This window comes from Branchiostoma lanceolatum, chromosome 14 (genome assembly GCF_035083965.1).
Source record: "Branchiostoma lanceolatum isolate klBraLanc5 chromosome 14, klBraLanc5.hap2, whole genome shotgun sequence".
NCBI classification, from domain to species: Eukaryota; Metazoa; Chordata; class Leptocardii; order Amphioxiformes; family Branchiostomatidae; genus Branchiostoma; species Branchiostoma lanceolatum.
Window position 1 is genome coordinate 15,406,886 of NC_089735.1, and position 26,892 is coordinate 15,433,777.

At 42.6% G+C, this 26,892-nt stretch overlaps 3 protein-coding genes across 4 annotated transcripts; 1 reads left to right on the forward strand and 2 right to left on the reverse strand.

Annotated features, from left to right (window-relative positions):
• The first annotated feature begins 349 nt into the window (after positions 1-349).
• On the forward strand, positions 350-8,088 carry LOC136449105 (uncharacterized). 2 transcript variants are annotated; one of them, XM_066448919.1, is made up of 8 exons: positions 4,157-4,271; positions 4,455-4,741; positions 4,948-5,184; positions 5,327-5,418; positions 5,717-5,821; positions 6,064-6,263; positions 6,474-6,638; positions 6,865-8,088. In XM_066448919.1, the coding sequence occupies exons 2-8, from the start codon at positions 4,510-4,512 to the stop codon at positions 7,133-7,135; spliced, it is 1,302 nt and encodes a 433-aa protein (XP_066305016.1). In that variant the 5' UTR covers positions 4,157-4,271; positions 4,455-4,509; the 3' UTR covers positions 7,136-8,088. The 2 variants fall into 2 exon arrangements, with proteins under 2 accessions (XP_066305017.1, XP_066305016.1); XM_066448920.1 differs by lacking the exons at positions 4,948-5,184; positions 5,327-5,418; positions 5,717-5,821; ... (1 more) ...; positions 6,474-6,638; positions 6,865-8,088 and adding exons at positions 350-937; positions 1,939-2,100; positions 2,451-2,507; positions 2,744-2,809; positions 3,504-3,623 and having other exon boundaries at positions 3,947-4,271; positions 4,455-4,681.
• On the reverse strand, positions 7,224-8,414 carry LOC136449106 (P2X purinoceptor 7-like). Its single transcript, XM_066448921.1, has 2 exons — positions 8,159-8,414; positions 7,224-7,493 (listed from the first exon to the last, which is right to left on the reverse strand). The coding sequence occupies exons 1-2, from the start codon at positions 8,222-8,224 to the stop codon at positions 7,224-7,226; spliced, it is 336 nt and encodes a 111-aa protein (XP_066305018.1). The 5' UTR covers positions 8,225-8,414.
• A 10,456-nt stretch (positions 8,415-18,870) lies between these two features.
• LOC136448077 (low-density lipoprotein receptor-like) lies at positions 18,871-26,862 on the reverse strand. Its single transcript, XM_066447197.1, has 7 exons — positions 26,792-26,862; positions 25,954-26,030; positions 25,243-25,353; positions 24,707-24,820; positions 23,329-23,445; positions 21,301-21,687; positions 18,871-19,388 (listed from the first exon to the last, which is right to left on the reverse strand). The coding sequence occupies exons 2-7, from the start codon at positions 25,979-25,981 to the stop codon at positions 19,291-19,293; spliced, it is 855 nt and encodes a 284-aa protein (XP_066303294.1). The 5' UTR covers positions 25,982-26,030; positions 26,792-26,862; the 3' UTR covers positions 18,871-19,290.
• Between the last annotated feature and the right edge of the window lie 30 nt (positions 26,863-26,892).

A 26,892-nucleotide genomic window follows, 5' to 3' on the forward strand; every position in this document is an offset into this window, starting at 1 on the left:
TGATTGGGCCCGACCGCACTCGACGTTCCTTTACGTCACGGTTCGAACGAGATAGAAGGAGATTCAACGTGATTTGGCCGCACAATGTCCTTGTTTGGACTACGGTACGGCCAAATCTCGTTCTATCTCGTTCGAACCGTGACGTAATGGAACGTCAAGTCCGGTCGGGCCCAATCACGGGAAATAGCCTGAGACCACTGGTTGCCGTAGGCATCGCTTTTGATTTCTTATCTGAGGCCGAAATACCAATTTTAATTTTTTTTTCCAGAGGCATGCTTTAAAGGCATCCAGAGCAGTTATTGTGGCTTGAAACCTGGAATATTCTAGTTAATGTAATCTTTATGGAATTGCCATCTAATGCCATTGTAAACCACATTCATGTGCTAATTTCATGTTAAAAGCGTACAAAAACCAAGTGAAAATAAGCAACACAGTGACTCCTTTATTTAGACGCGCCTAGCGTAATTAGACTGAGAACCAGACTGAGAACAGAGCCCAAACGGTTTTTCCTCGGTAATTCTCGGCAAGTTCCGGCGGCGGCGCGTGACGTCATGTTCCAAATAGTCACAAACAAGATGGCGGACATGATCGAATGTCATGACGCCACTGAAGTTGACAAGTCAACAACAACAACCGCAAAGAGAAAGCCTGGCCGACAACGTTCTCTTTTCACTCCAGCGAAGAAACAGAAGACTCGGGACAGATTGAAGGCGCGGGTGAATGCCGCCACTGAAGTTGACAAGTCAACAACGACAACAACCGCAAAGAGAAAGCGTGGACGACAACGTTATCTTTCAACTCCAGCGAAGAAACAGAAGACTCAGGACAGATTGAAGGCGCGGGTGTATTTGGGCAAAGCGCACGAAGATTGGATCAAGTTGAAGAAAGAGCTCCAGCTGCAAAGTGATTCTGACCTGGCTCGTTACTTGCTGGATAGGTTTGTAAAGAATTTTGCATAACTTATAAGCGTTCCTTCTCAATTTTCGCCACACATTTCCTAAACTTCGTCATGCCAAGGATGTAAATAGTTTGTAGTTTGTATAAAATCTTAGCGTTGTTTTTTTCTTTACGTGTATAATTTAGCGCAAAAGGTGCGTTCACGATACGAACATATTTACGTTTGTTTTCTGATGGGGCAAGATTCCCATTTCTTCGGAGTTTTGGTGCGTTCCTGGCTTCTAATCTAAGGAGATTTTACATTTGATTTCTCGCTCTACAATTTATTTCTCGGGTTGGTAACAGGTCAACTCGCCCCAAGTCCAACTCGCCCCAATTATTTACGACCAACTCGCCCCAGTTTGGGGCTTATAAAACTTGGTTTTATATGCATATCTCTGGCTTCTAAATATTACTTAACATGCTGACAAAGCTTCGTTACTCAATATCTTAACATTCTCTTCTCTGTTTTAACGCCGATTGATGCCGAGGGCGCCGGCGGGCCATGTTACATGTCGGCCCGCCGGGTTCACCGGGACCTGCGCCGAAAAGCGAGGAGAAGTAGAATTTATTTAATGATAGTCATATTCTTTTGTATCCGTTGACTGTACTTGTATTATCTTTTGTTGTGACCTGTACTTAGCCAAGTGTGGCAGAAATGTGCAATACAGGTCTTCATTCAATACATAAAACTAGAGCAGATTTTGTATGTATATAATTATAATATGCATCGATTCTATGGACAGAACGCGGGAAATGGGAGCTATGTTTTTGCATCGGTTTTGATGAATCAATGACCTCATGTAATAATACATTGTATTACGTTGAAGTTTCAAATCAATGCTGTGGGAAAAACCTTTGCTAGCACTAGGTTGTAGACATTGGACAAAAAGAATATTTGTTTGGTTCATTTTGGGTGGGTGGGTTACATGGATAACTAATGCACAAATTTTAGAAAGTGGAGAATAATTTGCTTACTATAAATATATTGGTTATCAACAGTTTCAAGTCAAAGTCCACTACCATCAACACTGCTCCACGGTCAAGTTCAACCACCAACCATCAAGATGCTCCAAGGTCGTCAAGTCCTCAGACCATTTCAGAGCCCCCTTCCTTTGAGTTTGAGAATGTGTCTGGCGTGTATGAATTCAGTGACTCAGATAGGTAAGTAGTTGACAAACTCAGATGAACCATTCAAAAGAAAGTTAAAAATCATCTAGAACAGACAGCACTGTTTTTACCAGTATATAAGCCTTATAATGTGTGTTCGTGTATGTATGTATGTATGTATGTTTGTATGTTTTTGATTGTGTAAGTTAGTTTACTTTATAATAGTTTGTGTATGTAAGTTTGTGTGTGTGTGTTCATGTGAACAGGCATAAATAACTAGTGGATAATAAGATAGTGGATGAATCTGTGAAATATTTAATTAGTTGGTAGATTTCGGCAAAATTAAAATATAAGGTAATGCTAGATCATTGAGTTTTGACAAAAAGCTTCACTATTTGTTGCAGGGAAGACTATCCTGTAATGTCAAGGTCATGTGAGGAGCTGGAAGATTTGGAGACCAGGTATTTTTTTTAAACTTGAAATATGAACCATATATTATGTATTTTGTATTCGTGAAAGCTATAACCCTATAGAAAAAATAGAATTGTGCATTGTAATGAAAAGTCATGTCTTCAATTTTGATCTCGAGACAAAAATGGTAAGAGCATTACATAGGCTGTACTATAATGTTTGTACTGTCCATCAAGAGTGAAAAATGTCTGATTCATTTTTTTCTGAACTTTTTGATATCGTACAGCATGTCCAGTCTTGTGGTCAGTCATCCTGCAGATGAAAAGGAGATCAATGCACTGGAAAACACCCAGTAAGTGGATAGCCTCTTATTACTCTGGGAAGGAGGCTCACCTCCTGAAGGAGTACTGTAGTCACTCTTGTGACAGTCTTGTCCATACATTCGCATCTAGAACTCATGATCCCTTTGTTGTATTTGTGTGTAGTTTTGCATGTGATCTGCTAGTATGCAAGAGATGATGCACTTTTATTTTTTACTGGAGATTATAAGTCAAGATCTTTTTAATTGATTAGCCCTCCAAACGTACTTGCCTGTTTTATCTTATGTATATAAAATTGTAATGATGATCAACGATGTTAAATTGGATTGTAAAATTAATTTAATGATTGATAGTAGAAATGTATAAGTGGTTATGTGTAAATTGCAATTGTTTATGTATCTGTCTGTCCCTAACCGTTGACTCTCAAACATCAGCTATGCTGTCTCGAGAGTCAGTGTAGTGTGCTATAACATTTGAGACATTTTGACAATAAATAAATAAGATTGATTAGTTAAAAATGGGGCATGTTGGTAGAGGGTATCAAACCCCATATATAGCCAAACATAATTACTTAATGAAGGATTGTGTCCTACAGATTTCCTTGACATTAAAACATTTGGCTTGGTTTATAAGAAGCATTTACTTCCCTCCATGTGCTTTGTGCCATGTATTTTGATTTAGATGTGTCACCACTGGCTTACTTTGATAATTTGAATTTTTTTCCAGGATCTCGGTCGAATTTGACAGTGAAGATGGGGAGTGCTCAGAAGAAGAGGATGGAGATGACTACCAGTACTTTGACGACATTGACAAAGACCCAGACTACATTCCCTCTGCAACAATCAGGTGAGTTTCTTTTGTGTGAGAGTGTGTGTGTGCGTGTGTGTGCATATGTGTGTGTGTGTGTGCATATGTGTGTGTGTGTAGTGTGTGTGTGTGGTGTGTGTGTGTGGTGTGTGTGTGTGTGGTGTGTGTGTGTGTGGTGTTTGTGTGTGTGTGTGTGTGTGTGTGTGTGTGTGTGTGTGTGTGTGTGTGTGTGTGTGTGTGTGTGTGTGTGCGGTCGGTCGGTCTTGCGCACACCCTGTAGGTGATAGTATTGTTTTTTTATTCAATGCTATTACTATTTGTCAATCTCATTTTTAGCATTTCCTTTGTCATATATTCTCCAGGACTGTATCAACCATTTTGGGCCAGAACATTGAAACCTATGGTGTCATCACACCGGAGGAGGAAGTCTACGACCATGCCCGGCCAGTGGGGGTGGAGGACGAGGCTGATGACACGACTTCATTCCCAGACGAGATCAAGGTGAACCACTCTGAGGACATCAAGGAGGAGCAGTGCTTCATCGTGTACAAGAAAAACCTCCTGCAGCTTGTCACGTTCCTTCAACAGCCTGCTGAGAAGATGAAGTGCACTGTGAAGAATTGCACTTGCATGGGATGCCCTGAACCAGTGGCCAAATCTATTGGCACTGGAATGGTTCTGAAATGGGTGAGCTCACACTTTTGTTACTCAATAACCATCTTGCTTTTTTGTCTAAGTGGAATGTAAAACTGTTGCTGCTGCATCTGTGTACCTTTGAATACCATTAATTCCATGACTAGTTAGTTCAATTTACAACCTCTTGTATTAGTAAGATTGTTTATACATGTTTTGTTTACTATTTTCCTGCAGTACTGTGGTGGTGATCATCTGCTCTGGAAGTGGTGCAGCCAGCCCAGGTTCAAGTATGGAATGCAGGGGGGGGGATTTCATGTTGTCTTCCAGCATTCTCCTATCTGGGAACAACTATGGTAAAGTAAGTCTTTTGTGCAAATTCATGAACCTGGGCTGTGTCTGCGACACTACTTTCCGCAAGATACAGGTGCAGTACTGCGTCCCAGTCATCGACACCTTCTGGCAGAGGCGGCTGCAGGTGCTGATCAATGAGCTGAAGCAGAGGGAGGAGGTTGTTCTGCTTGGTATGTACATAAGTGCAGTACATGTACATGTACTTAATATTCCTATTAGACTTGCATAGAGTAAGCTGCAAATTACATATCAGCATCTTATGCCTCTACTCATACCATTCTGCATGTCTAAACTGCTGTATGACTTTTATTTTATGACAACACTTTGTTTTGGTAGATGGGTATGAACATGATTTAATTTCTTGCACTGTACACAGGTGATGGCCGGATGGATTCACCAGGGCACAGTGCTCAATACTGCACGTACACAGCCCTGGACGAGAGGACCAGGGCCATTGTAGCAGTCGAAGTGGTGGACAAGAGGGAAACAGACCGGAAGTCTTCCATCATGGAGAAGCGGGGCTTCGAGAAAGCCATGGACAAACTGTTGGAAGCAGATGTGCCCGTTAAAGAGGTGTGCACAGACGCACATCCTCAGATTGGTGCATTGATGAGTAAGTAGTGAAATCATTGCGTGTACTTCTAGTTACAGAAGACTGTTTGATGCAGCATTCCTGTAATACAAATTTCTATAATCTTTATTGACTTGTGATCAGAGATGATTAAAACAAAACATCTTTTATTCCTTATAAACAGATCCTGACAAGGGGAAGTACGGTCAGATGGACATATCTCACTCCCTGGATGTTTGGCATGGTGCAAAAAACCTCATGAAGAAACTGTTGGCAGTAAGTAGAAAATGCAACTTCCATTGTCATTATTCCTTAGTTTTGATACTGATTGAATCATTTATCTAGAAATATAATGTCCCCCTTCAGGTTTTTTATGCGCTTTACAAGAGAATCTAGCCGTCAGACACAGGCAACTTATATTTATGGCACTGTAGCATCAATCAATCATTCGCAAACATCAGTGTCTGATGCATGGCGGCTGCAGACATAAAGTTGATCATACTCAATGCAAGACAGCTACCCTTGCAATATTTTTAACAGTACATGAAATACTTAATTTTTTTTTTTAAATTAGGCTGGACAAGAGAAGGGGTGTACCGATCTCAAGCAGTGGACCAGGGACATCATCAACCATTTCTGGTGGTGCTGCAACAAGACTAACACCTACGAAGATTTCATTGTAAGTAATTAATTTTATACATATATATCTCGAAAACAAGAGCCAAATTAACTTACATGGCTACAGATGGTCTCAGCAGAAGTATAGCATCATAGTCAATCTGAAAAGTTATCTTCCAAGCACTTATCCAACACATCATTTTATTATCAATACTCAGTATTATACTCGAGTCAGTTAGTCCTTTCACGTGTATCATTTTGCTGTACAAAAATGTATTTATGACTTGTGTTACATGTCTTTAGGCACGGTGGACTGGTGTGCTGCACCATGTGTGTAATGAACACAGGTGGGCACTTGGATGTTGCGAGCACCTGCCCATCACGGAGGAGACACCAAGGCTAAAAACCTGGCTTGTGAGGGGCTCCCTTCCACACAAGAAGCTGTCTGAGATCCTTCTAAATCCTAGATGGCTGAAGACCGCCCACAAGTTTCTACGCTTCCGGTGAGAGTAATAGTGCATTTGTAATAATTGTATCTTGATAAGAAATATGTTGTCTTCCATTCACACAAAAAGAGTCATTGACACACACATTTTCTTCTGGTATGTTACCCCATGTTGTTTTCAATTTGTTTTGACAACTGTATCTTAGCATTGAACAGGTGAAAGAAATCATACTGATGGTTAACAAGTTGAAATATGGTTTTGTTTCAGAACAACATCAGACTTAGAGTCGTTCCAGAACCATGTTCTGATGTATGCTAGTAAGAGGTACGCCTTTAGTCCACCTGTGTACGAGGCTAGGTGTAAGCTCGCTGCCCTGGACTACAACGAACACAAGGACAGGGCAGTGTGGGTGACCAAGGATGGTGATATCAAGTAAGTACATGTCTATCCTCTTGCCTTTTTTACCCAGCTGACCCAAAGGAGACAAAGTAAGATTTTGTAACAGCCTAAATAAATAAGTAGAAATTTCCTAATGCAGACTATTTCTTGTGATTCAGTTACAAATGTGATAATTGTTAACATTCATGTAGATTGACATATGTATTACAGTTGTGTAGTTTGACATAGAAGTTGGGTACACTGTTCTGTGTATCTTCAGGTACAAGAGACGGTTCCAAAAAAAGTCAGATCGATGGTCCATATATGTGCCCAGAGAACCGAAGAAATACAACTACATCCAAGACCTGCAGGCTGAGATCGTCGACGCGAGAATCGACTCTAACAAGGGGATGAGCAGAACCCAGCCCATGTCAGCGAGCGACCCAAGGAGGCTTGGTACCCTTGCGAGAGTCGCACCAGTCCCTACCAACGGCCTAGTCCGGGAGCACAGGTCTAGGAGTGATATGTCTGCAGAGAATTCTCTGTTGTGATTGTCATGTTTTTTTTCTTGTATAAGACAGCAAGTAAGAGAAGTCCTTCAACATTCGCCGCGGCTAGTAGTAGTACTAGTACTGTAGACTAGAGTCTGTTAGGGATGAACCCTGTGTAGTGGTCATGTGGGTCTTGGAAGGTGTTCCTAATCCTCCAGACACAGCAACTGGGGATGACGATCCTGTTGCCCGCTCCCAGCCGGCCATACTGCCACACTACGAACTGCCTGTAGGCAGCGTGGCGGAACTCTTTCATGTCGGCCCCTGGCTCCTGGTCATACTGCAAGGCCAGGATGTCGTCGCGAACCATTCTGGCCAGTCGCAGCACGCCCTGGTCCAGCACGAACAAGTCCATGTCCTGAAAAAAAGATAAGCTTACTTACTCAACTGTTTTAAGATAATTCTGTTGGCTAGTTACACACCAAACTTGGTTGTGTGATATGGATTCGAGTTAGAAGAAATGTAGAAGAAATGTTATACAATCTTACTCTGAGATTGGAGACAAAGAAAAAAGCAAAAATTACGATGTGGTAATGCCTACTTCTTGTTTCCCTTTTCTAAGAGGGAATTGTCACCAAGTCGTATGCCAATATATGTAATAGTAATGTTGTGATACAATGTCTATACAAGTTGGATATATACATGATGTAGTTATCTAGTTTCTATATGGTATCTAGTTTCATGCTTTTCCATTGCTACTTAAATGCAACAGGTATTGTTTTTTATACAAGTCCTTTGAAAGGTTGATGGTGAAATTTTTACATAGATATGTATGTACCCATTACAGTAGTGGTAATATGCAGAACAAAGAAAGCTTTTCATGGAATAATCTAATGTGGAACTCCAGATCATGAAATATATATGTAGGGAAATGACATGTACTGACACATTTTACAATTCCCATATTCATGAAGTCCTTTTGCAGTCTGGTCATAAACAACTTTCAACATGAATTATTGATTGTGATGTTGTGTGCAATAGAACTGAATACATGTTGGAATATTTAGAGCTAATGCCACTTACGGGAAGTCTCGAAATGCATGACCTTGGCGATCCACCACAGCACTTCCTCTCGAGGTCTGTCATCATCTCCCGACAGTGGGTGCAAGTGCACCATGTCGGGGATCCTTGTCCCCCCACATCGCCATCTCCACCGCCATCTCCACCGCCCTCTCCACCACCCTCAGCTCAGGCAGCCGCTGCAGCTCGCCTCCGCTCCACCCCGATCTGTACAATGTCAAAGATGACAGCAGGCTGGCTCTTAACAACCTTGAGGAGTAATGACATCTCCTCTAAGGACATCTACTGTATCATCTCCTGTATCATATAAAAGAAAAAAATCTATAAGTACCAATGATAATGGAAATTATAAAGTATGATCAATACGATTATACGTTCCAAATCATACATGTTGAAATATTCTCTAGCCAGCATTACCTTGAGATTGTTAATCCTGTCGTCCCTCATTCCTTGGACTCTGTCCCTCTCCTCTACGAATGCTATAGCGGGGGTGTATCGGCTTCTTCTGGCTCCTCCTCCCCTGGCTCCTCCTCCCCTGGCTCCTCCTCCCCTGGCTCCTCCTCCCCTGGCTCCTCCTCCCCTGGCTCCTCCTCCCCTGGCTCCTCTTCCCCTGGCTCCTCCTCCCCTGGCTCCTCCCCTTGCTCCTCTCCCCCTTGCACCTCCTCCCCTTGTACCTCTTCCCCTTGTACCTCCATCCATGGCTCCTCTTTCGCTTTCACCTGTTTCACTTTCTCCTGTGTCGCTTTCTCCCGTGCTGTCCACATCATTGCCCCACTCACTCTCGGACTCAATGGACATATCCGCTAGCGAATACTCCATGTTCACGAGTGTGTGCTGCTCAGTGGCCGGAGGTTCTGGTTCTGGCTGGGGAACAGAGGGTTCGACCCGCAACCGGGACCTCTCTGCCAGGTGTGCGGCAAAGAGGTTTTGTCTCACTGTATCGTCCTAGAGCAGACAGTAAAAGTGGGTTAGGAATGGTAATCGGTTTGAGTACTGATTGTAAGGCTGCTTTACACGTGTTCTTGAAATTGTCTTTCTAAAGTTTCTATCTCCAAGCAGACCTATAGGTTGCGAAGACCGTATCCAACTGGCTGAAGAAGTTAGATACGATCTTTGCAACCCGTTTGGTCTGCTCGGAGACTATTTCTATGTACTAGTACTAGTAGGCATAGTAGTCACTATAAATTTTCGCCCGTTTTACTGTTCACACTGACAGGTGAATAACCGCAGATGACCTCAAATAGAACACACGACTCGAAGTCTCGCCTTGGAGAGTAGTAATCTGTATTCTCTTATTGTTCTCTTGTGGTGCAGATCTGCAATTAGCACTATACCGTGAAAAGTAACGGGTCCATTGTAATGGCAAATTCCACTCTTGTTTATATTAGCTTTGAATCCTAGACACGAGGCGGCAAAATTTGCAATCTGTCTTCTATTTTCCACAGTAGACTGGTGGAAGCCAGGTTTCAGTAGGGGTTTTCCGATGAAGGGGCAGGCGAACAAAAACTTCATTCATTTTATACTGATTTAGGGCGACGGCTAAGTTTGCAAAATCATGAAGTCGGAAACTTTAGATGCGCACACGGCAAGCGAACATGAAACATAGAACGTACACTTTCGGTCGACGGTCAAACTATCATCTATTCCGTAGTAAGGCAAACTTATCAGAAGTGAAAGTGGTGCACAGGTAGGTAATCTACACATCAGGGAATAGTAGTGAGACCGTTGATTGAGGACAACACGTTACGATCGACGGAAAGAAATTATTTAAAACAAAACCTTTCTACATACCAGCAAGGACATCAGTTCTTCGTCGCTGTTTTCCGCCGCCAACTGGCGGAAACCCTCCCGGGCTTTGTCCTTACCTGCTCGGCTGGGACGACTTGCCATCCTCGCAGAAAATGACGAAACGCGGTACAAACTTTGACAAGAAAATGACGAAACACGGTCCAAACTTTGACAAGGTCAAGCGTGCGTGTCGTGTTGTGCTTGTGCCGGTGTGTACACAAATAGAACCCGATTCGCGCGCTGATTCGATCGATAGAACCAGTCACGTGATAAAATCTCCGGAAGCGTTCGGGACAGATCGGCGAGTTCACCAGCGGTCGGGAAATTTGAAAAAAAAATGGATGCTCCCAGCGCGCTGACAGCGCTTGGATTTTCTATCAGTGCTCACCACACAACGACATCGCATCTTTGCTCCTTGAACGTCGATATGTAATGGTATAGTGTTATTATCTTCGCCGTGTACTATAGTACTCGGGGAAGATTATGTTTTTGGTTGAGCCAGCTGTTTGGTGGGTCTGTATGTATGTCAAGAGCATAACTCAAGAAACCTTTGATGAATCTTTATGATTTTTGGTAGGTGTGTAGTGGTTGTGCAAAGGAAGGTCAAGTTCAAAAATCGTTTACATGGCGTTTTCCAACAGTACTGCAGCGGACTTTTGATTTTTCTGTGTTTGTATGTAGGCCAAAAAAGTGACGGAAACGTTGATGGATCTCAATGGTTTTTGGTAGGTAGGAAGAGATTGTGGAAACAAAGGTCAAGTTTAAAAATGATTTATCTGGCGCTTTCCTACAGTACTGCAGCAGGCTTTGTGTGTGTGAGAGTTTGTATGTCGCCAGCATAACTCGAGGAGCTATTGACGGTTATGCATGATATTTAGTGGATAGTTAGGGGTGTCAAAGGGGAAGGTCAAGTTCGATAATGGGCCTCCTAGCGAGCGGGTATATGAGGTACTGCAGCAGAGCTTCAACTTTTGAGGCCAAATTTTCTGGAGGCGTCAGGTTCATGATTTTTAGGTAGTATATAGCGTCTGGGACGGCAAGTGAGTGGTGTGAATTATGGCCCCCTAGCTGCTCGTTTGGAACTGCAGTTGGCGTTTTTGTTAATACCTTTGGAGACGAATAACTTCAGTAGGGATTGACGGATTATCATAATTTATGGCATGTGGATAGTTTCGGTGATGCTTTACATAATTGAATACTTGTCATGCAAATAAGACGATAATTTGCATAATAAATGAGTAAAGTTTATTAATCCGCCAAAAGCTTGTAGTCGAATTTCATGCAAGTGCTATGGTAATGATTTTTAAGTGGTGTATAGCTCTTGGGGCAGAGAGTAACTGATGTAAGTTTAGACCCCCTAGTGGCTTGCTTAGAACTGCAGTGGGCCTTTTTGATGTTACCTTTGGAGGCGAATAACTCGGATAGGGTTTGATGAATTTGCATTGTTTTGGACAGGTAGGTTATTGAGGTAATGATTAACAAATAACGACGTAAGAAGTTGTAATCAGGGGCTAATTAAGTGGTGAAATAGGCTTGTTCATAATTGTTACCTCTTGTCGACCTATATCTAAGGAAAACACCTGCTTGTCAACAGAGCTGTGTAAAGAGATTGATGCTCTCTGGGGTGACCTCACTGCAACCGGCCAAATTACACTCCCGCTGTGAATGTAGCTAAAATAAACAAACACAGGACTGTGCGGGGCAAGTCAAAACAAACTTTGGACACGGCTTTTCTGGATTCACCATCATGTTTCAACTGCTCAAGTGTGTAAATACAGGGCATGTTGCAAGAAGTCTTTACGCAACACTTATGAGAAAACAATGAAAATGTTGGTAATCGATGCATTTAAGGAATTTGTGCAAGCAGCTGGCACTACAGAATGCATTTTACTAAGCTTTATGTGGTTTGTAAAATGCCGTTGTATATTCACACTGGATGTGGACCACAGTCCTTCGTAGATGAGAGTAAGAAAAGGTTCTTGCACAGATAGCGAACATCCTCAATACCAATCTTCAAAACAGACCCGTGCTACCCATCAGGAGCGCTAGCGTTGTACGTCTATAGGACCAACCCAGAAGCAGACACGCACAATGTGCAACACCTGACTGAACTCCCCTCCAGGGTGTTTCAGACAGAGACACGAAAAAAGATATCCTAAAACAGTAACACTTTTATTTCTGGAGAAACAAAAAATTCAAACTTTTCAGAGTCCGGAGACTCAAACTTTCGGGAAACTGAGGCCGAAACGGAAACTTTCGTGAAAAAGGTGAACTTGCTCCAAGGAAGGGTGACCACGCCCCTAAAACAGTAACAGGTCTCACAAATCTAACAGTCTAAAAAAAAAAGTGAAACAGGAGGCTTGAGAGAGATATTGTCAATAGCAGTAGGGACAAGAGTCATGGTCACTGCCAACGTTAGCGTTTCAGACGGAATTGTCATTCGCAACAGTAGTAGGCATTGACCGTAAACACAGGTCATGATGTCCACACCATCCTCGTAAAAGTCGACAGTGAAAGCAAATACAAGAAAGATTTACCCAAATGCGGTACCCATCAAAAGACAATGTTCAGTTCTCCAACGGTTACGGCAAGCGGACGGTCCAAGCACAACGAGAACAGTACTCTCTGGCATGGGTTGTACATTAAGTTTAATGTAAATCATTGGAGAAAATTGTTGTCCCCTTTGAGCGCAAAGGTAGTTTTTCCCAGGTCAGTTATATGTTGCCTTAAGTCTATTGGGATTTAAACCGTATGCAATTACAATACTGTAAGCCAAAATGTATAATCTTAAATAAATGGAACGCATAGAACAGCTGCCTGTGTTAAAGGTTACACAACAACCTAACACAGAAGTCCACGATACTTGCATGATGTCAAGTTCCTGAATATACTCCTACGCGGAACATCTAGAAGACATGAGAGCTGACAGATCAACACAACCGGTCGATGTCTTCTGTTTCGTGAAAACCTTCCTGAATGGCCAACAACAGACTAAACATTTTCTGCCACAAGCAACGACATTTAGAGCAGACAGAAATGGAACAGGAGGGGTGATGACCGTTGGTACACAAGACGTCAATCCTACACAGGTCCATATTTCAGCCGATGGATTGAAGTGCAATTAGCTACCACGCACAGTCACCAAACTATAGACCACAGTCAACAGCATTAACATCTTCAAACCACACTCCTTGCCTGAAGCAGCCCTGATCGATAAATTACAAAAACTCATATTTTTAACTTTCAAGTGACATCTTGACAATTTTCCTTGGTGATTGCAATTTCGACCTCTTCCTCCCCAAAACCTTATTATCTGTAACGGGACAGTTCAAGCTCCCACCGCTGACAATAGTACCCTTCTAGATCACGTTTGTAGACATGTACAAGGCAGTATCAGAGTTACTGTTATGGACACATACTATACAGACCATGACATGGTCTGTGTTGCCTTGATGATTTAACATTAACAACAAACTGCTACTTAAGGTAATCCTGCCATTATACACAAAGCTACATTTTTAACATGTTAACCCTTGGCACATATAATTCGAACGCTCTTCTAACGACAGCAATACTTACCAAGGCATTGCTTGTAATATACATTTCCTATCTGTGCATTTCCCAAGATAGACTCAAATTAATATATGAGGTAACATTTATAAACATAATAGATTTTTAAATTGCTCTCAGCACTCTTTATAGAAACCCTTGCTTATTCGGCGAAGATATGTGTTCGTGGAACTCTAGTTGAAACTTACTATGTGTAGAAATGACTAAAGATGTGAGTTTTTTAATTCGAGTTTCAAGCCACAATAAGTGCTCTGGGCGCCTTTAAGGGATGAGCATGTATTTCATAGAGACCAGTGGTGATGTTGTGAAGAGTGATACTGTCACGAAATAATAAGATAGAAAAACTGTGGAGCTCCTGACCGCTTGCTCGTCGGTGTGCCCCACGATCCCATTCTCCAGGCATAGCCTGTGTTAATGAAATTCTGTATCGGCCCCCTCCCTTTATCGTTGTGCCTCTTTTTGCCTTCACCACCGGGTCCGCTCTCCTATTTGCTTTGGGAAAGTCTATTTCCATTTCCACTCTGTGGCCATAAGCCGTCAATTAACTCCCCGGCCCCAAGCCTCTGCTACTTTCCCTTCTTTAGGAACGCATTTTGATACTAGCAAACTTTTGGGACGAGAAAACTCACCGATACACGTCCAGTATGTTAAGTTTCTTCAAAGCCGTCCCTTGCCTGTTTCCAGCTGTCCATCAGGTTAGTAAGCCTGACGTCGTCCCCTTTTCATTGGCTGGCTGAAAATAGTGTGTTAGCATAATGTATACTATTGCATAACCTTGAAGTCTTCACTAACATCCCCGGATTACGACGCGGGGAAAACTGGTAATATGATATCCTAAGTATTACACAATTTCTCGCTGTTTGGGTCCACAGCTGTCATCTTCCAGGGCTTCCCATTGGCACACCTGACTCAGTCGAATCTAGTCATTTCTCTGTAGTGACTGAATGCTATAATCATGAATGTGTTCTCAATTCTGGTACGTAAAATATTCATCCCATTACAACATTCTAAACTTAGGATCAAAATGTACAAGCCTGTTTCTATAGCGCGTGCCGTGGACATTCTGCTAGCCAAAATGGCCCTGTATATCCTGATGTGCAGTGCTGTGGTGCCCCCCCCCCTCCCTAATTAGGATCACCTACAAATAAATTTCAGAAAGATTATCTTTATGATTCTGAGCTGTCTTCATGAATCGTTGTAGCTATTATAGTACCAGCTAGGGGTGGGTACCGGTACAGAAAATTCAGGTCCGGTCCAGGTCCAGAGTACCTGATAGTAGTGTAGCAGCAAACCATATTTTGGAGAGTGATTTACTTGATTGCAAGTATATGCATGTGTCGGACAATAACGCCATGTCTGGAACGATATGATTTCTTAGGCTCGCACTGTCTTAAAATGAACTATACTCGACTCGCCGTGTGTTGACTCATCCTTTAGCTGTTTCTAGATATGATTCACAGCTAACATCTTCGAAAAAGAGCAACCACGACTCGTTAAATCTGCTGTTTTGTATTTTCTTAGACCGATAACATCAGTATATTTCATTATGTGACCGCCTGCTGGTAGTCTTGTACTGTGAATTTTCTAATCGGTCCAAAGTCCGGTCCACTGATTTTTTTCCGGACCGGTTTTTTTGGACCGGTCCACACAAAAATACCGGTTTTGTACCGGTACACGGTACCGGTACCCACCCCTAGTACCAGCGGTCTAGCCACGGTTTCTCTACCCTCGCTTCCCGTCCGCTCTTCTTCGGGAGGCTTCCTTTTTTAGTGTCGGTCATCTTAAGACCCAACACTGGGCTCGTCCTGTCTTTCTGTAGCCCTGACTCCAGGTATTCTCTGATCTGTTGGATCAGTATATGCCTGGTGTACTCCGCCAGCGGGGCATGTGGCTTTGGTGGGGGTCCGAGTAGCCTTCCTCACTTATCGATCAGTGCGCGCATGTACAGGCGACGGAAGTTTGGAAGCCCCAGAACCAGTCTTTGCCGTGGAAGACGACGAACGTGCGCACCGGCACCCTCGGCCCGCCCACAACTTCATAACCTCTTTGAGGGTGTTGTCTACCTTATCAAGCCACCATCAAGGGATATTGGCTCTTGGGTACAAAATACGTGTTCACGTAGTCCAGCCTCTAAGGGAACGTGAGTCCCCACAGTAGCCCACCCTCAGTCTCGGAGTGGTTGCAAGCCCTGCTCTAGGGTCTTGTCAAGCGGGTGCTATGTTACCCCCTTGTGCTACGTTATATATCCCGTTTGGCTCAACTCCGCATAGCTGCTTTCACAATTTACGGTGGAACCTAAGTACACCAGCCGTTGGGGTCGGCGAACGATCTGGATGGGAGGGTCTGGTGTTATCGGCGTAAATTTCCTGCCGAACGTGTACGCCAGAAGTACGATCTCACCCGGGCTAAGGCAGGGATCAGAGCCTGGAAACTCTTTTCCACCCATGTAGCCATGTTATGTACTCCTTGTCTCGACCCGCTGGTTAGCCCCACATCGTCGGCAAAGTCAAGATGGGAAACTTTTGTCTTGCTTCCCCGTAGCACTAGCCCGCTCTCCGCCACTGGGGATTTATTGACCCCCTTAGTGCTATATCCAGAATCAGGGCGAAGACAATCGGCGTCAGGGCATCTGCCTTCGGGAGTCCCACTAGCCTGTCCAGATCTCTCACTACCATCTCCGCCGTGATTACCAGGTCTGGTTGGGTTCTCCAATAAGATAAGACCTGACCACGCCTGATTAAGACTTGAAATAGAGTGAACGGTAGGGTGGAAACAAACCGCCATATCTCCAGTGCCGTAAGGCCAATGAGTTTGAAATTTTGGAGGAAACTTTGCCTTGGTACCACACCTTCCAAGTATGAATAAGATACTGGAAATAGAGTTATGGTATTTTCATAATTCATAAATATAGGATCGATATCATTTTTACAATAATTGACCTAGCCAAGTTGCTGCGTAGATCCTGGAGTATAGAATTTTTTGCAGGATGTAGTGATAGTGAGCTGCTACAAGGAAGTTTTTCCGGAAAATTAGAATACTGCTCAGGTTTAGAGAAATATTAATATTTTTGTTGATTTTGATTATTTTTGGGGGGGTAACCATGACTTTATCAGCCAGTATCTAAAGATTGTAAGATGAAATGAATTTTCGGGAAAGACTTTGAAAGAAAGTAAATCCTTAGGCCTTGTTTACGCCCAATTACAACTTTGTATGCCATAGCTACGAACTTGGCAGAGGCTTTTACGTCTAAAACCCTACTATTTTCAGAGTTATAGCTTTCAAATGTACCGGGAAAGGGGGAAATCAATTGCAATGGTCTGTGTTGAAATGAAATGAAACGAACTTATTTGAGTCGAACAAGTAATTTCTACGTACTATTAACCTGTAAACACGGAAGTTTATTGTTGTACAAGCGTGCATCTCAAATAAACCACTGAATAATTACACAACAAAGACTTGACCAGCGGGCACGTGGTATTTCACAACTCATTGCGTCTTTATTCGTGCAGGGTTCTGTAAAACATGACTGTCAGCCAATTGCAATTTACATAGTATTTGGTTTGAAAAGAACAGCCAATCAACGCCCGTGTCGCTATTTTCAAATCTCTTAGTAGGCACCCGTATCCCAGATGAGAACTAACTGACTTCGTGTGTGGGCTAGCCTGGAAACCATACCATCGGGCGTTCCGCGTTATCTCTACGGCGCAGGGAGTGTTACCTGCCCGCCATGGCCATGTGAGAATACCGCGCACGGGGTGATTGTACGGATTTGGATCAATTAGCTCGGTTTACGCAGAGGCATAACTGACAGAAACGGATTGGTGCATAGCAGACTAAACCGTTCGGGAGGGACTGGTAAACAGGCTATGTGTGGATATATGCTCTCCGCTCCCTGTCCCCTTTGCCAGGTATGGGCAGCCACGGCGCTGGGAACACTGAAAGCAGAGGCAACAGTCTACTAGTTCAAGGACCCAATTAGAACTTGTTGCAAGACTAACTGTGGACGACACTCTTTCAACTGATGCGAGACCAAGCGGGCTAATCTGACTGGGAGTATCTGCGTTTTTATCTGAAGCATATGGAAGGAAAGGTGCAGGAATGACAGCATCACGGAGACCCGCACTGAGAACTGAATCTCATTTGACCTGAGCGACTGTGGCCGGCGGAGTCGTCAAGGTCAAAAAAGGAACACACTCATTGGAACTTTTGTAGCCGATACTTAACTGCAAAATGCAAATAGTGTCATTCGTGGATAACGGAGAAACAACAATGAAAGTTTAATCACAATTTTGAACAAATAAAAGCATCTTTTCAGAGTTTTGGGCCGGGGAAGTGGAAAGCGCGTAAGGAAATTATTTGGGGGGGGGGGGGTGGAGACCGGGCATTTTGGCAGCAGACCAGGCCTGGTTAAACCTTGGAGGGTAATTAAATGCTAATTAGGTGATAATTGTCGCTAAATTATGCAGCTACCGGCGGCAATCATGTTCATTGGACAGGACGTGTGTATGAATTTCCCTCTAGCTGCACGGGTAATTAAATGGCAATTAGGTGATAATTGTCGCTAAATTATGCAGCACCGGCAGCAAAGATGTTCACTGGACAGGATATGTGAATGAATTTCCCTCTAGCTGCACGAGAATAAGCAGGGCCCCGACACTTCCTGCGCAGCCTAAGTGGTGCATTGGCGGTAAATCCCAGGACGGCACGGGTCCCGTGCAGAAGAGCTGAGCAGGTCGACACGGCCTGGAGAGTAACGGAAAACTCGAATTTGCAGGCACGTGAAACACGATTTCCACCCCGCAAATTCATTATTTCATACAGTGATAATGAAGTGCAAATTATGCTAATTGGGACATAATTTGCATAGTTAATGAGGAAAATCTATATTTGCAGTGTTCTCCATTATCAGATTCAAATGCATGTATTATATGTAGTTTATGGAAAGTGGAGCATCAACAGATACCAATTATGCAAATACATTCCTCATTTGCATGATTAATGCAAAAACACCATAATTCATCTAATTTGAAAATTATAGGACTGTCAATATTGCAACATGTGTTAGTTAGATAAAGGTGTTTATGACCAAGTATATATTATGCAAATGTGTCAGTCATTTGCATAGATAGAATTGTTCATGGAGATATGAGGTCGTGGAACTCTTGATTTTCCCTCTACAAAGAAAATGTTTCTGTCAGCAAGAATATTATTCTGTATACAGGAATCCCTGTATTAAGCACAAACAAGAATCCCTGTTTTAAGCCAAACAAGAATTGCATGCAAGATTTTTTTTCTTAAGTTAGCTTCAACCAAGAAAGTTCAAGAAAATAATTCTAGCAAAATCAAATTTTCAAGAAAAAATAACTTATGGGAAGAATCTGTAAGAATACAAATTTGACGAAACAAAAACAAATCTTTCTCAACATAAGATAACAAGAAAGATAAGAAAAAATTAGAAAAAAGATAGTGTAGAAACACACCATTTATTTTTAGGCCTAAGCAGAAATCCTTTACTGATTTATTCCACAATCATCACCTTTAAAAATTAAATGCTTGATTTAGACGTCTACGAAACATGATTCATTCCAGTCAATAGTTCGGATAAGGTAGAACACGGGCAGCAGATTTCAAGTTAACTTATTCATATCTTTCCCTAACGATTCAACATTGACCATGTTGCTGGTATCCAGAAACCCTTCATACTTTTTCTTGGATCTTATGGGGGATTCCCACACAATGTTTTGTGCCCTAAAGCCGAGACCTAGCTTATACATTGATTAGAAAGCCAGGCGGTAGAAAATCTGACTGCACAGTGCAGCGGCTGTTATCCAAATAACGGCCTGGTCCTTGGATCCATGGCTCTCTGTGTAGAGCCCTGTAAGGAAACAAAGAAGACAAAATAAATAGTAACAGCATTTATTTAGCATTGTAATAAAAACGACAACCTTTATTGGTAAGTTATAAATATACTACACCAGGCCTTCTTGAGGGGTTGAATAATGAATATGATTTGTTAACATGTGACCTGTGCTTAGCCCAGTGGGGCAAACATGTACAATAAAGGTCTTTATTCCATTCCAATAAGTGGTAAAATTGTCAACCTTTGTAAGAATTTGGATATTTTCGAATGTAGTTTTAATCAGTGATGCATAACATTATTGATCTTTGTACAAAATGTACTATACAATGTATATATGAATGTTAACTTTTAACCTTACTGATTGTGTTTGTAACAAAATGACTGTCTTTACCCAGCATTGCACGAAATGGCATCGGATCCTGACGTATCCGGGACCTAAGATCCGTAAGAATCCGGACGGATACGGGGGCCGTATTGTACTTAAACAACTCAAATTTCCCTTCATTTACTACATAATTATGGAAGTGGTAATCTGATGTGGCATACACTTGCAAATACAAGTTAATTCAGGTAAATTTGAGTTGTTTTAGTACAATACGGCCCCCGTATCCGTCTAGATTCTTACGGATCTGAGGTTCCGGATCCCGTTTCTCCTGTCCGGATATGTCAGGATCCGAGGCCATTTCGTGCAGTGAAGGCTTGCTCTTAGTAATAGAGCAGGAGAAAATCATGAAGTTAATATGATTACTAGGGACAATATCTGGGATACGATATCCCCCGGGCAATGTGCTGTCACAGGGCTCGAAATATTGGGTGCATGTGCACCTTTGATCACCCAAAATTGGAGCTTTGTTGTACTTTTTTTGAAGATTTACTGATAGAATAGAAGGTTAAGGTTCTACTTATCTATGTTGTGCACCCAATATTCTTTCTTCTTACTTTTTAGGTTTGGTACATCATTGCACCTATTCTCAAAAATGAATTTTAAGCCCTGTGTCCATAGTTTATTTTGTTTATTTCAAAGGTAAAATCATAATTGTCGTATTGGTGTGTACATGAAAGCTAATTATAAATTCTTTAAAAAGGGCATGTTGCGTCGCGGTGGCGCAGTGGCAGGGTGTTTGGTCTAGAACCCAGAGGTCCTGCGTTGGAATCCGGGGTCCACTGATTTGTCCCGTTGACGTTGGGTCCTTTTAAAAGGCACTTAACACGGCTTTCCATGCTTCAATCAAGTGAAAATGATTACCAGGTAACTTCGGTCAGGGACGTCCCTCGGATAGGACGTTGAATGGAGGTTCCGTGCTTACGGCGAGGCACACCTCGAGCACGTAAAAGAACCCAACACACTTATGGAAAAAAATCATGGGTCCTTCCCGGTGTGAGTGGATCAAATAAATCTGTACGGATATGTAACTTGTACTCTTGGAAACCTGGTGTGTTACGCCTCGAGGTGGTTTACCGGGTATGCAATACAAACAAAGGGAAAATCAAAGTAAATATTGAACATACATAGTGTTTCAGTGATAAAAATGGTTAGAGAAAACGTCCCTGCAAACTTGACTGCTAGCCCTAATTTACTTGAATGGCGGGATGTTTTAAAGTCGAAGTGTTTAGCTTTAGGTTGTTATTGAGTAACATGTTTCAAACCTCTTTTCTGAGGAAAGTTTGATGATTATTAGACTCCTGTAAAGACATTTTTGCGTTGGTTTAATGTCGGGTCTACGTATTGACAGCTTCACCGCGAACTTTACAAAAACCACTGCGTAAAGGTTTGTTTTCATTAATTTACAGTATTTTATACTTAGTCTAACTGAAGTGCTATTGTGAACTAAAGACCAACGCGAATACTCAATTTTCTCCTAATCGAAAAATCAAATCACCACGAACTTGAATGCATTTACAGTAACTAAAGGAGAATTATAAGTACCTGTTTGATCTTCGAACGGCCCTTCATCACTTGTTGGCTCTTCGTTCGGGCCGATGGTCAGCGTGGTGCTGGCTTGAGTGGACATGACGTCCACGTTGCCACACCCCTGCTCGTCCTCCCCTGAGGCACAGTCCGGGTATCCGTCACAGATCAGATGACTTTGCACGCAGTTCGCAAGGTCCGGGAAGCCGGGAAGGCCGCAGTAGAACGTCGGGCAATCATCAACTGTCGTAGGTGCGACGCCTTCACAGCCCTGCTCGTCCTCTTCCTCCATGCAGTCCGCACCACCGTCGCAGCCGAACGCGTCAGGAACGCACGAAGCGTTACCGTAGACGGACGCGCAGTTGTAGCTGCAGGAGCCCCACATGCGTCCCAAGGCATCTTCAACTGTACCAACAGATTTGAGTTCATTATATACATGACCGTGCAAGACCTTGCTAGCTGCCGCAATTCTTACAATCCAATCTGATCAACACCATTCTACGGCAAAGTGACCTTTGGGGGGGGGGGGGGGGGTCATGAATGAATGAATTAAACCTTTTTAAACTTCAACGTCTTGTGCTTTAATCTCAAAATAACTTTAGACAAATTAAGATAAGGTCTTACACAATGGCAATCAATCTTTTGTCGGGAGGTGGGGGCAGCAATGACATTACTCCTCCCCCGGCCCCTCCCACAAACATTAACAGGTTGACCAAGTATCTACATTACATAAACAACATACGGATATCAATAATTCAGAAACTGCGCTTAATAGTCAAACACATTTTTAAAATCACCACACCTGCATTATAAACTGATTCCCAAAGCTGCCAGATAGCTTTTAGGTTTGCCAAAGATAGTGTTAACTCTCTTAATCAAGCAAATTTGAATCCTTCTCATGGATACACTTTGTGTACACGTATTGCTTTCATAACAAACAAGAGATTTCGTACATATCATTTAGGAATTTTCAATGTTTAAATGCAGAGGTCATGCAATGGCGCCGGCCCGGATTAAGTCTTAATTAGAAGGAAAAGCTTGACTTTTAATGCACTTCACTTTTTAAGCTTTAAAAAAGTGACATTGTGTAGTCCTCTAATCTATATACAACTCTATGCAAAAACGAGACAATGTTTTACATTCCTGACACATAATACTATCATCGTTACCATTACATTGTATTTTGTTTTAGAGCATTGGAATGCACATTATTAGATCGATTATCTCCAGTGATTCGAGTTGTAGATTAGTTCTTTGAAATTGTTAGATACTAGAAATAGCCAATTGTTATGTATCTAGAAATTGCCATACATTGCACCCGTTACAACTGTCGCTCAATAAAGTTCTTCTTCTATGTAAGCTTATGAAAGGTGAAATATGTGAACAGTTTGAATTTCAACATTTCAAGTAACTGTTGATATGAAACACGTTGTCATGGACGAATGAACACATTGTGGAGACAATATGCAGTTATATTTCTACGTGTTTCAAAAAGAGAGAAACACTATTAGGTGTATAGATTAACATTAGTATGTAGCGTTTTAATTCATTGTATTAAGTATTCGAATGTAGTATCTTGCTTCAATGCTTGGCATTTTAACCAATTAACTCAGCTGTCCTGTGGTTACTAGTATATGTGCATTTAGGCCTCTGGGCATTGAATATGCAATAAAGATTATTATCAATAGTCATTCCTCGGGAAATTGGACTGTCTGCAGAGGACAAATGTCTGTTGGCATCCAAATGTAATTTTAATTTGGAAATACCTATTACGTCTTGCGATGCCTTAAGTTACCATGCAATGCAACACTTAACCTGTCATACAAACAGTATACTGTAAATGCAGAAATGTTCGCGGTGGTTTTATGTTCGCGGCGACCGTTTCACTGCGAACATTTTTGTCCAATGCTGTAGCAGTATGTGGCTATAGCGCTGCCGAGAATTCAAAACCACCGCGAACACTCCATTTTCGCCTCAACGCGAAATGAAAACCATGCACGCGAACTTGACTGCATTCACAGTAAATGCATTACGGTTGTGACTCACTGTCACTGGGTCTTTCATCTTCCCCGTCAGAACAGTCGTGATGTCCGTCCCCCAGCTGACTTGTCGGCAGACACGTCACGTTGTTGCGGCAGGTGAAAAAGCAGTTTTTGGGTACTCCTGTCATGGTAAGTACACAGCACTGTTAAAGCACTGCAATAATCTGTGGAAAAGCCCCATACATTTTACTAGCTTAGGCTCGGGAAGAACTTCAATTGTAAACCACATGGTTCCTTCTTATATTCATGACAAGGTGGGCAGTTAGGATTCCAGCCCCCCTGGTGATACAAAATCAGTCCGCCTTAAAAAAAAAAAATCTTGGACAAAACCGACCTTCGAGCGTGTGGGGGGCTTCGTCCGAAATCGCCGAAAACGCCCCCCACCCCCCGGCTACGTACGGGCATGCATGCTGGGACGGCGTACACACAAAGCCAATTTAGGGTGTGGGTGGTTTTCGGAAGGGAGTGGGACAATATCCACAACCTATCGAAAGGCAAAAACAGTGTTTACAGTATTTGCCCTTCCTTTAGTCACTAGTCCACAAGCTTTTAGCTTGGATGTTTAGACAGGGAGTCCAGAAATGGGGGGTGGGGGGGAACAGATGAGCATATAAGCGGCAGTATTACACATATTTATAAACAACATATAAAACAACTTTAGCAACACTGAGTCAAAGTACAACTAAAACTGTCAGCAACTTAGACTTCTGTTCTCCTCATGGAACTTGACTTCCCCTAATGGGCTCTGTGGGTGAACAATTACCTAGTAGCTTTGGATGTTAATTAATTTACATGCTGTCCCAGTAACTGGTGTACGTGTGAGGAACACAATAACAGTGAGTGTGTGGGGGGGGGGGGCACTTGTGCATGTAATTATCAGGAAAACAGGGCGTGTTTAAGGCGTCCTTCTGCAAAAGAGGGCGTTTTTTTATTTTTTTGTACAGAGAGTCCTTAAGTCACATATAAGAAATTCAGCTCGCCGACGTGTTGGCGAGCTTTAAATGTACATTTTTGGCCGAAGTACGGCCGACGTCCTGTCGATTACGCGGGCTTCGGGCGATTTTTAGAAATCAAAGTTGATCCAAATATTGGCCTTTTACCAGGTTAGTCGCGATCAATTCTGACTTCGTCCATGTCCAAGAGATGGTACCATCTCATGGGGAATTTTTCATTTTTAGTGTTCGACGGACGTACCCGAGATTTTTATTGGAAAATACGGTCGACGCTCGGGCGATTTTGAAATTCGGCGAGCTTCGGCCGATCTACAAATTCGGCCGACGCTCGCATGAATTGTGACGCCGGCTTTACGACGCCTGGACGCCTCCCTCCTAATAGTCCAACATAGTCTAATAGTCCAACGGGTTAGTCCAACAAACACCTACCTTGCACACACCCTTGTTCGTCCCTCCCATCCAGACAGTCGTCTAGTTCATCACAGATCCACCCACTCGGGATGCAGGGGTCACCCGAGTCTCTTAGACATTCCATCGCACATTCTGAAGGAAACACAAAGTGCAGGATGTGAGTGGCTCTCATCTTTTCATTTCAAATTTAATTCAATTTAACCGCTTTTATGTTGATGATAATTTGGTAGAAGAGTAAAGAGAGTGAAGGCTAGGTTCAGGAACAATATTGAGTAGAATTATAAGGTTTAAGCATACATTACACCTGAGTGAATTGAGGAATGTCGTGTAAAGTGCCTTTCCCAAGGGCACAACGTCGGGGTGCAAGCTCGGACATGTCCCTGGGCACAACCAGGGATCGACCCCGGGTCCCATTGTTTGACAGTCGCGCGCTCTACCACTTGCGCCACACGACGCCACACGGGTACACTGTACCCAAACAACAGGAGCTAGTTGACTCATTAGCATCAACCTTGTCCTGAGTTTGTCTACGAATGGGCCCGAAGAAGTCTTACCGTCACAGTTTGCCTCGTCCTCCCCTGTTGAGCAGGCTTCCGAGCCATCACAAGCCTCACTATCGTGGAACACGTCCCCATCCCCGCACGGACTGAACTGGCTGTCGATTTCTACACGGCAAAGATTTAAAGTGACAATCCTTTTCTAATGGCAGGTATATTACATGCTTGAGTCTAAGTGCAGCTGCATGTAACAAGGAATAGGTGTAGAATACGTTTCATTGTGATTTCTATCAATTGGAAAACAGAATGATGCACTTTATCTGATAATCTTCTTTGTTACTTTGTTCAACTTTCCATACCCAAATTTAATCTGTAACTCAACTGTATGTATTGGATACTAAGCGTTTTCATAATTATGCAAATTTCTTGTTTCTTCTTTCTCTTGCATCTCGGTTACTGTATTACTCCCGTACTGCTAATGTTTCGTACTTCGAGACATGTTTTGTTCCTTGTGTTTAGTGGTGTCGCTTAAATAAGCGTGTTTGCTTGAGTGCTGCATCACTATGTTTTTTTTTTAATGCTGCACTTTCACGCCAGCATGTTGTAATGGTTGTATCTCCAAACATGTCTGCCTGTTCAATACTGTAGTGTTCTATACATTTTACATTACATTGCATCATTGTTGTTAGGCGCCTGCCATGCAACTCGGGTGCTTTGTATCTAGCCCTGACTTCTATCATCATAGTGGTGGAACATGCACCAACGAACCCAAACATCCGAGATCTTCCAACTTCATGGTCAATGCCAGCCCGCACTCAGCCTCCAGCACATCTTCACAGACAGGTCTGCAACACAGACAGTTTGTAAGTCTTTTTCATTATTCAGATCGAGTGTTTTAAGTGTTATAATATAGTGCAAAACTTCCTTCCAACACTAAAGTATTCACGGATCAAATTTTCGAAGACCACTGTCGCCTTTTTCAGGATCAATAATGACCAATCACTGCCGAACGTAAACTCGCGAGAGTTACAGACACGTGACTTTATTGACACGTGCGTTAACGGATACGTGACGTCAGCAATTGGTCAAACGTGCCAGGAGGTTTATAACGCCCACTGTATCTGTTGAGTGATGACTGGAGTGCCCTGATGTATATGGCCTCCATTATGAATTTGATCCGTGAATACCTTTAGTTAGTGTTTGAAGAAAGTTTAGCACTGTATTATGATTACCACCAACACAGATGAGTTTCCATGATGTTTCAAGTGTTGTTTTCTGATTTACCTGCTAGCAGTCAGAGCTCAATACTTAATTTGCATTTACGTCGTATTAACCAACCCATGATGTTGAGCTTCCTCATCTTAGTGTCAGTTTCAGCTAATTACTTTAATTAAGAACAATATCTATATTGAATGAATTGTCCTTACATCATCCTGTCAGCTATTCTAAGTGTACACTTACTTACAAACATGTTACAAACATGGCAACGTCAAGCATCATATAATGGACAACTTACACAATAGTCATTTTGTCGCAAAAATCAGGAAAAGTCTGGCAACAGCGTAATTTTCCAATATACCATATATGAAAGGAAAGTTGTATTTACTTGTATCCGCCGTTATAGCGTTGCGGAACGCATCCGTCAAAAAACCGACAGAAACTTTCCCTTGGGCGACAGGCCTCTTTACAGAAGACCTCGTTAGATGC